This window comes from Dermacentor silvarum, chromosome 4, assembly GCF_013339745.2.
Source record: "Dermacentor silvarum isolate Dsil-2018 chromosome 4, BIME_Dsil_1.4, whole genome shotgun sequence".
Lineage (NCBI taxonomy): Eukaryota > Metazoa > Arthropoda > Arachnida > Ixodida > Ixodidae > Dermacentor > Dermacentor silvarum.
Genome location: NC_051157.2, coordinates 76,086,597 through 76,097,118, shown reverse-complemented (window position 1 = coordinate 76,097,118; position 10,522 = coordinate 76,086,597). Strand labels below are relative to the sequence as shown.

General features: G+C 44.7%; 1 protein-coding gene across 1 annotated transcript in view; it reads right to left on the bottom strand.

The window, feature by feature from the left end:
* Positions 1 to 459: 459 nt before the first annotated feature.
* The window catches only part of LOC119448709 (structure-specific endonuclease subunit SLX4), a 41,812-nt gene continuing 31,749 nt past the window's right edge, over positions 460 to 10,522 (bottom strand). Inside the window, 8 exon segments of the mRNA XM_049665760.1 lie at positions 460 to 736; positions 2,055 to 2,144; positions 2,250 to 2,361; positions 4,180 to 4,345; positions 5,772 to 5,993; positions 6,306 to 6,522; positions 6,525 to 7,012; positions 9,418 to 9,662. Coding sequence (XP_049521717.1) covers positions 611 to 736; positions 2,055 to 2,144; positions 2,250 to 2,361; positions 4,180 to 4,345; positions 5,772 to 5,993; positions 6,306 to 6,522; positions 6,525 to 7,012; positions 9,418 to 9,662 — 1,666 coding nt within the window. The 3' untranslated portion in view covers positions 460 to 610.

The window sequence follows — 10,522 nt, the reverse complement described above, 5'->3', positions numbered from 1 at the left end:
AGGCAAGAGCAGGGCACTGTTTTGTCATTAACTTGATATCAGTAATTTCATCATTTCAATAGTCTTGCATCAGCATATCTGTCTGGTTGCGTGCAATTGCTGGCCTGTGCCATACAAAGGAAGCAAGTTCTACGAAATAGTCAAACGTCGATATGAAGAACACTGACATAACGAAGTGAATTGAGTTTTCCTGCCAGCATTAGTGTGCAACGAATATACGCTTACAGCAAAGGTATTTTCATGTTGCGTGCGACTTTGTTGTAACAAGGTTTGATTATATTTTATTCACTTGAACCAACACAAATCAAACTAGTTTCTTTAATGTTCCACCTGTAGTGGTAGGTTCCCATTGCAATTGCGCTAGCAAACAAGTATGCTAATTAGCAAAGGCTGCTGTGCTGCTAAACCACAACTTACCACTACTACCAGGCATGCCAATCCAGGACAAACAGCAGCAGGTATGAAAAAAGAAGCATATATTTTGCTGCATGGCTCTTGTGCAACTGGTACAAAATGGTCAATAGCTCTCCGACTTGGCCCATTGTATCTTGATGGTGAAAGAACTGAGCCAATGTGAGGACATGTCCACACGTGTGTCCCCTTTGCCAGTCTACGGCAGGCCATCCTGTGCAGTGTGGGAACCGCACTTGCCAAGCACCCTACGCCTGAAGTTTTCCTGTCGTCGTCTCTGCTTTGCCTGCTGCTTTTCAGAGCGAGGCATGGTGAATGTGATGCACTGCAATGGTTAGTGTGACATGGGTTCATTGCATGCAGCTTCCTCCCTCAAATACAAATACACATGAAGCACAGAAACACCCTCGGCTGGCAACAACTCCACAAATTTGTATGAAACAGTTAAATCTTGGTGACTTGGTTTGCGTCATCAATTTTATTAAAACATAACAATTAGAAAAATAGAAGCATCAAGTTTAAAACTACCAAGGAAAAAAAGAACACCACCACCTAAATGGCACACACTAACCCCTGTATTCTGAAATGTGCCTTAGCTTGAAGGCATGGCTTGACTTGGTCAGGTCCAACACAAAATAACGCGAAGGAAACACAATGAGCATCTTGGGCATGAACACGTCTAGTGTTATCTTGAGCCGGACTCGACCAAGTCGAGTCGTGGCTTCAAGCTAAAGCACATTTTTAAATACAGGGGTAAGGCACCTAATATAGCGATCATTTATAATTAAGACATACAGAGCTTGCATAAACAAAGTATTGGTGCCATGTAAGCAATCAGTAAACCATGTTCATGCTATACTTGTCCGCTTAGTTGCTATAATAAATCCAGTTACTAAATTGCAATACAGCATCTGCATTTGATAAAGATTTAGAATTCCTGTGGTCCAAGTTTTAATGAAACATTGAAAGGCTTATATTCGCTACCAACAGCCAGTAGAAGTCAATTGTTTTAAATGCAACACATTTAATCAAATTGCTTTGGAGTTTGCCTAGTGAGAGAGTTTTTGCGATTTACATGCATTTGTATTGGGAAATCAGAGTTAGCCCCAAGCTGAAGCTTCTTCATAATTAACCAGTTAAACATCGAAAAGCACAAAGTAAATCATAGGGGAACTGAAATGTTTGATTATAGTGGGAAATTATAATTGCAACATTGTACTTCTCCATGCTTCCCTCTGTTCAATCACTAGTTCTTGGCAATAATCATGCACATTATTTTGGCAGGGGGTGGGTTGGAGGGGGTAGATAAGCATGAGAAAAATGTAAAGCTTTCGAGAACCAAAACGTAGCATGCATAGCAGTACCGACATCAGTTTGCCTCTGCAAGCAAGGTGCTAATGCAAGTGATGGGGATGATTGTGTACAGCTGTATACACAAGGTAAGAAATGCTAGTGCTAATGATCTCGGTTCTCTTGTCGCTTGCATAGATGCAATGCTTCCGCCATAGAGCACAAAACATTCACACTCCCATTTGTGTTCAAAGAGGCGATATTAAGTTCAAGATTGCCTTATTTGGGGGCCCTGACATTACCAGACATCATTAAAACAGTGCAATAATAAGCTTATGTGCAATGATGCTCACTTGCTCATCCAGATAGTTTATCAGGCTCTTAGAAGATATCCTGATATTGGCTTGCTTGAGATTTAGATGAAGCATTTGGAAGTCAATAGGCTGAAAGTAAGCAAGAACACAACCACGATTCCATGTTACAAATTTTCTAAGCAAGATATGCCAAAATTAATGTCTTTTGCAAGCGGTTGTGTGAACTATGCTCACCTCGTACATTAAGATGCTCTCTGACAGTTCTGTATTCCTCTCAAAGAAGCGTCTCAGTTGTTCTTTGACATCACTGTCACTATCACTGGAGCTCCCATCTTCACCACTGCTCCTTGCAAGTTAAAAGAGCCAAAAGCAAGGATTTGTAAATTAACTTCGATTTCTACTGCAGCAGTGGTAAATTTGATTGCCACCCGAAATGTCTAAAAGCCTCGGTATCTCAGCTAAAAGCAAATACAGCCAGGTAGAGGAATCTGCTATTGTGGCCTAACAAAAGGTACTGACACCCAAATTAGTGCATAAACACTTGCAATAATGCTACTAGCGACAAATTTGCAGCACAGAAGTGATACTTGGTTTGTGCCTTTAGAAGAAAACCAATGTAATGATTGCTGGCACTGGTGCTTCACTATCAAGACAGTAGGCCTCTTCGATTATCCATTCCCGACAGTCGTGGACTGTCCGAGACGCTGCATACGCAATGCTCATTGTCTGAAAGCGCTGCTTCAGGCAGTCCGGGACTGTCGGGGACGAATAATCTAAGATGCTCACTGTCTACGTCTGGTATTGCACAGACAGGTGTAGTTATGAACTCAATGTGACAGGTGTCAGTTTGGCATACCAATGACCCAGAGATGACCGATAGACAGATTCACTAATTGATGGGTTAGATAAGACTGATAGGGTTATAGTGTGCTGTACCAACAAGACAAATATGTGCTGGTGCCACTACACAAGAACAGCAAAGCCTAGAAGAAAGGATATTATGGTAGTGTGCATCGTTAATTACTGACCTATACTTATTGAATTTTTTGGGGAATGAGTAACACTCATTCCCCTTTTACAAACACACCTCAACTTGACACTCCTCATTGATCTCTGGACATCTGGGACATGACAGGCCTCTAAACTGAAGTACTGTAGTCGCAATGCATTGGTAATATTCCTTGGTAATTCATGGACTATACTTTAACAGGCACTTTCAGGATCTACAGTATGATAACAGAGTGATGTGCTTGTCAAAGTAGTAGCATTATGCTAGTACGTGTAAGGAAAAAGTGTCATCTCTGGACCAGGACAAATTTTTCCTCAACTATGAAGCTTTCTTTCCGAGAAACCCATATGGGTTTCCTTTGTAGTTTCGTGCTACATTCGGGTGGACGACAATTTAACCTTTCTTGACACTTCCTCCACCTTGCGGGCTTCCAAAGAACTAATTTGCCGTTGTGCTAGTACATCGCTAGCATACTGACATTCTTGTGTCATGGCGCCGAGCAAAATTTTCTGACGCCATAGCAATGAGGTTATGTACATTACCCGTAAAGAAATAAACTAAAGTGCTGTGCACGTTTGTTTTGGCTGCTCTTGTGTGACAGCAGCAGCAATCACGAGTCAATGTGTCATGACAAATGTATCTCGTGGGTGCCAAAACCAGTTTGTAGAAACAAGTATTTTCGTAAATTATTTAGGGCGTTATGATGCTTCCCAGTATTTTGGGGGGGAGGAGAGTTCTTTTAAGAATATTGATCTGATCCGTTCCTATGTCATTTCCAAACGTGCTGCTACAGTGTGGCATCGGCAATGTGATATTGTAGTGCTGGTGAGGTGTTCCAACTCTCCAGTAAGGAGAACAGACATGTATTACACTGAGTTCATTTTACTGGCCTCGGCCAAGTTTGGTTAGACTATCTATCTGTGACAACATGGTATTGTAACACGGTGCAGAGTTTACCCCCTCCGTGGATCAGTGATGTCACTGTAATGCATGTGAAAGTGAGTAGCCATGCATAATGCATCACAAGCGATGTAAACAAATATATTTTATTATTCCTACAAGCAGGTCCTTAACAATATGCAAGTAACACCATTATATAATTCATACAAACATGTCACAAAAAGTTCGACTGCCCTTGGCAGTCTTTAATGTTACCTTGACGACACACTGTAATGGGAGGGTTCTTCAGTAATGCTGGCACTCCCGGAGAATTGCTCAGATCGGCTGCTTCTTAACAGCTGTTCGCTTCTATAGTTTCTATCGTCACTTGTATTCATACCCTGCCTCGGGAACGTGATCCTTACAGGTGTTTCAGGAACCACTGCGAAAGATCATTGAAGAAAAAGTGCATTTATGCGCTGATACCTACTTTAAAGAGGAAGCTGTAGTTGAAGCATTCTCAACTAAATGCCTATGACACACAGAAGTGTTCTCTTTGGCAATCAGTGCACTGGTTTCAACAGAATTGAATGTAAAATCTAAACTGCGGAACTTAGGCTTCACTGACCGTTGAGAGCAGATTATTTTTAGGTTCCCAACTTTTTATAAGATTTGCCAAAATTCATGCTATTCATTTCAAAGAATATCTGGGTCAGCTGTTACACAATAACAGAACATAGTCTAAATTTATTAATGGCGCACCTATTTAGTTTACTTTTTTCAGTTTGTATGAATAAACATGTCACTCCAAACCATGAGCCAAGATGCAGGATTCGCAAACATGACCAAGCTGCTTTGTTTGTTGACTGTTCTACTAAGTGGTCTCAGTTTCGAGAAGTCAGCAGCAGCACTTGAGAGAAAAGCTGGCAGGAGTGGTGTTAACTACATGACTTTAATATGAAGTGATCTCAAGCCACACTGAGTGCATGCTTTACATCTACACAGCGCGTGCATTTACGGGCAAAGTAAAGTGCACTTTGAGCGAGTGCACTTCAGCGCGCTAAGTGTCACTTTGGCGGTGCGCTGCTACACGAGAAAGAAAAGTGTTCTTTCAAATTGATGGCCATGGCAACCGGGAGTCAGACAGGAAAGCATATATTTACTAATATAAAAATGTGTGCGCAAAAACAGTTTATTATTGTTAGAAACAACATTTACAATCCACCTTTATAAGCACCGGCAACGATGGCAACTTGACCAGCAACAGTCAGAACTACTCAATCTGTCAAACAACTGCGCAGTCATTATCCGACGTGGTCGTGAACAGCCCGAGAGCGAGTTTTTTTGCTGTTCGTTTTTTTTTTGTGGTGTGGCACATTATTATCTTGCAACGTTAGCAATTTAAAACAATGTTCTTAAGAATTACTCCAGACTCTTCTTTCAATATCACTTTATGTATCCTCTAAGCATTGCTAACGAGGCTACACACTTCGCCGCCGTGAAGTGAGTTCGCCGAACACACTCGCCGGCGAGTACACTCTGCAGGGAGTGTCACTAAGCGTTCCCATGTGGCAGCCTGCGAATGACACTAGCCGCGAAGTGCACTTGCTCAAAGTGCACTTTACTTTGCCCGTGTGGCACGGGTATAAGTCATGCAGCTGTCCTCTACACTCTGGTTGGCACTTTGCAAATGTGGAACTATAATGGTTAAAAAAAAAAAAAGCTACATCATTCAGTTATTGCTTATGAGAGGATTTGCACAGTGACTCATGATTAGCGATTGCATGCGCAATGTTCTGCATGCGCAATGCGAAACGCTCAAGTCAATATTCTTTGAAAATCTAAAATACAAGACCGAAATTACGTACACGGGTGAGTCTCGTCATATATGCGGCTGAGTACGTTCACAGCTTGTTTCCGTGGCAACTTGCGCACACCAAATCGCTGAAGCTGGTCTCGCAGCTCTGGTGTGTGCATGGCTCTATAGTCCGGCTGAGGCGTCACTGGTGCGAAGGCACGGCTCGATGCTCCAGGATATCGAGCCACGGACCCAGGCGTGTGTTCCAGACCAGCAGGTGTTACTCCATTATCTGCACCCATGAATTGACCAGCACAAAGGCGGCAAACAAAAGTGCAGAGTGAGTGACACATTGCAATCACCAGTCGTGGAGCAATCTTACTGCATTTACTCACATAATGCACTTAAAATTCCGCCAAATGTTGTTAAGTTACGCCAAATGAATGACATTTTATATAAAGCTCAGTATGTGTTGTTGAAAAGTGCGTAATGCGGGCCTGACTGACAAAAGTGGTGCAGAACAACTCGAAAGCCCAGGACTCGAAAGGCCTAAACTTGAATAGGAAAGACAAAAGCAAACTGGCAACCAGGCAGAGGGCCTTACCTCCCTGCTCCTCGAAAAAGAAGGAGTCGAGCATCTCCTGAGGAACCTCTTCGCTGTTGGGCGCCTTGGCAGCAGCAGGTGATTGGCGGTCCCATCTCGAAGCAGAGGAGGCACTGCGCTCGGGAGGAGCTGGGTCCTGCTGCGCACCATCATCAAAGCCATCCCAGACGCAGTCCCACACATCATCTGTGTCCTTGCACTTCTCCCCACTTCCTTGCGAGTCACCCTGCACCATGGGCTCGTCCTCCCTGCTGTTCCGCCTTGCCTCCTGCCGCGAGGGCACCCTTCTTGATCTTCTACGTCCTCTTCTGCATCCGTGCTGTTGCCAACGCTTGCAGCCGAATCATTGGATTCGCCAAACAGTTCCTCTGAGCTGCTGTCGCTGTCATCATGGCCTGAAGCCACGCCATCCTCAATGTGGTCCATCTCCTCACCCTCAAAGTCATCATGATCCTCGATGCGGTGGTGGCTCTCACTGCGGTCTGTCCACGCGTGCTCGTCTTCAGACTGAATAGGGCTAGCGGGGGCAGGCGCAGAGAAAGGAGTTCCCGGCCGTCGATGAACCTGTGGCGAGGTCTCTGTGCAGCTTTGCTCTAGCGAAGACCTTGATGTCAGCTGGTTTGTCTGTTCCAGACTTGTCTGAAGTGGCGGCAGCACCAGCAGAGTCTCACTGGAGCGCTCTCTTGAGTTCTTGCAGTAATCAGCACCTTGGATAAGTGTTCAGAAGCCACACATTCATAACACTGCAGGGAACCACACATGCTGATAGTGCTTATTTTTCCGTTCTTCAAATGCACTTCGTCGAGCAATGCATACAAAACAAAATACACACAGAAGACTTCCAGCTAACAACTATCATATTCACAAACGTATAGCATGACAGCAATTATAATGGAAGGAAAAACTTGCAAACGGCTGTGCCTCTAACATTCGGTTTCGTGAAGAAATACTGAGGCACACTAAAAATATGCAGCCTTCCTTTTCTCCCTGTTTTTCGAAAAGTAGTTGAACTTAACAGAGAAGCGGTACTTTATGCAAGAAGTCTTGGCCAGTTATTCTCGCAATAAGTTTTTACTATGTTTTCAATTCAATATTACATATCTGTCAATTACCAAATCTACTTCAAACATGGGCTTTTAATCTTTTTAGCTATTAACGTGGTTGTTGAGTTAAACTTGATGTACCATATTTCCTTATATTGCATTCAACCGTTTTCAAACCGCTTCGTTTTCATTTGATGCAAATAAAGGGAAAATAAAGCAGCCAAAAAATTATCCATGCCATAATTCTTATCTTGCCACTTAGAGGGTTAATTAATAGATAACAGGCATGACCAATTAGAACAGGCAAGTAAAGATGCTTCTGCAGAAAAGCCACCATGCCACAACAAACAAGTGTTGCCTTTTACTAGTCAATGCACTAGCACGCTGTTATTTTGTTAAATGGACGAAGATTGAGTCAGTGATGTCAGTACTTCAGCTCAGTGCTGCTGCACTTACATAAGACCCCTCTATGCTCACAGCTACCAGATGACACTGCATACTATATTGCAAGTGCTACACTGACTACAGGATCGCCAGCGACTAACGGAACTTTTATGATGCAATAGTCTTCATCACTTTCACTGTTGTTCACTCAGCTTGCTTTGCTGCATGTGTTGAAGTGAGTGCACTCGGGTAAAACTTTTCTGCTCCACAATTTTCACCTCTAAAGTGACTGGGGGTGAGCAGACATACAAGGGCAGGCCTTATATGAGCAAATACGATAGCGCAAGAAAAGCATGCTAAATGTGGAGCATTAAGGCCCAACCACAAGGAACGGATTCCTGACGGATTTTCGGCGTCGGCGCCGCAAGATCGAGCAGGCCAGACTGCAGCGCTGACGGCGGAAGTGGCGGTAGACGCAGGAGACAAACAAAATATAGCCTCCGAGATGGTGCACTGTGCCATGTGAGTGAGCTCGGAGGCCATTTACAAAGCGAGCTTCCGGCGTTGTCGTCCGCAGTGCCTGTGCCTCGTCTGCGTCCCAAACAGCCGATCGCTCGCGCGTGCTCCGGCCATTGCAAGTGGTGCAGCTTTGTACAGTATCATAGATAATGATGTATACTCTTTTCAGACAGGGACATACAAGGAACGCCGAAGTGCACACTTAAGGCCTGTCCACGTTACCGGCACGCCAACTCGCCGTACGCCGTTCGCGGGTCGCCGTTTGACGGTGGTTTCGCTCGCGAGCGGCGAGATTTCCTTGCCGTAGACAGGATGGGACCGCGACCCATTTGTGCTGCAGCTGTACAGCGAAGTGGCCAATCAGTGACCGAGGGGTGGTCACCCTGGCACCGACGGCAGCCTCACCGCCGCTGATCGTTCGGCGGCGCCGATATCGTCGCTAGGCCTTCTCCGGCTCACTCGAAAGCTTAAGCTGACGGCGCTTCGGAATGAATCACCAACGCTCACCAGCCGCGATATTTTCTCACCGTTGTTGTCACTCTTCGCTATAATTATACACAAAGAAGAAAATGCGCTGATATTAGCGGCGCCGTCGGCTGTGATGTGGGCACAACCGAGCCGGTCGTCTGCCCCCGGTAGCCATGCACTGTAGCTGAGCTCGACAAGTATCGGAGCTCTCGTTCGTGTTTAACGTTCCACAGTGGATATAGTTTTTCATACAATGTAGAATTTACGCGTCACGTTATCTAGCGGAAAGTATTTCTGCTAGGAACAGAAGCTGCTGGTGATGCTATCCATGCTATGCGACTGGTGCTACGTTTTTCAGCACAGACAACCAGCGTATATGTTTGCACTAGAGCTACGGACAATTTTTATGAAGTTTTAAAAGTACAAGAAGTCCTTGCTTAGTAAAAACAATTGTTCTGTGAGCACAACATTTTGCAAAACTGACCGGCTAAATTCGGGGCCAAGGATCTGGCCACATTGCGCCACGCTTGAAATACGTCGACGCCGAGAGTCTCTTGTGGTTGAGAGCCGTCAATGAGCGTCCACGCCGCGTGCCGCCGGCCGGCGCCGACGCCGAAAATCCGTCGGAAATCCGTTCCTTGTGGTTGGGCCTTTATACTAACTGCCTGACATGTGAACAGCAGCTTCAATGGTCTCACCTTCAATATTTTGTGGACGCTGACTTGACAGGAAATCACAAACCTCTTCTAATGACTCGACATTATCACTGTCAACATTTACAGGCTCCTCACTGTGGTCATTGTGGTTATCACCATTCTCCCAGAAAGAAGAAATGATTTCATCCAGACTAGTATCAGCCTCTTGGTCACCGGTGCCGTCTTGTTCGCACTCGTTTCTAAAGTAACGGTCTTTCAATTCCTCACAAAGCTCTGCCATGCTGTACCTGCATAGACCAAAGAAAATGAACCATTTATCACTTCTGTATGCATTATACAAAGAACAGTGAAACCAGGTGCATCAGCAAACTACAGCTGAACATGTAAAATAAGACCTGGAAATACAAGTGTGGCAGCCTCAAGCTGCATTTTGTGCCAATCCTTTACACCTACCGATTCCTGCCACTGCATGCATTTTTATTAATGCGAAACCATTACGCAAAAATATGGTTGCGGCGGTGGTGTGACCGAGCGATGGTAGAAAAAATGGGCGACGGCACAAAGATTAAAAACACTTAAAAAATGCTTGGATTGACGTCAAATTTCTCGGGGAGGTTCCTTCAAACGAGGTAAACTAATGGCTTTAAACAGAAAATTTGGTACATCTTGGTTTGGGTGTGAATCAAACCGGGACCTCCGAGGTGTGAGACAAGCACGGTTCCCCGACGTCTCGGTGGCTCCACGGTTCTGGTCGATTAAAGGCATGCCTAGTGTGTGCGTGATTGCACACGTCACGTCGCAGCCATCTGGCTAACTAAAGGAATGATTCCACGATGCCACGACAGCTACACGGTTCTGGCTGACTAAAGGTGTGCCTAGTGCGTGCGTCACTGCACATGTCATGTCGCAGAGAGTGACTAAAGGCGTGGCCTATTTCACCATTTTCGCATTCCTCCACCTAAGCAGTTTTAAGTGTCTCTGCCGAATTTTTTCACTACACCATGCTTTATACTTCCTGTCAACTAAGGTGAACACAGTGAAAAGCGATTTGAGCGTGCACTTGTCTATAAAGCCCCAACAAACTTAGTCACCTGTCTTTGCAAAAAGCCAGGAACCCACATATAATAGTAAAAAAAAAAAATATGCT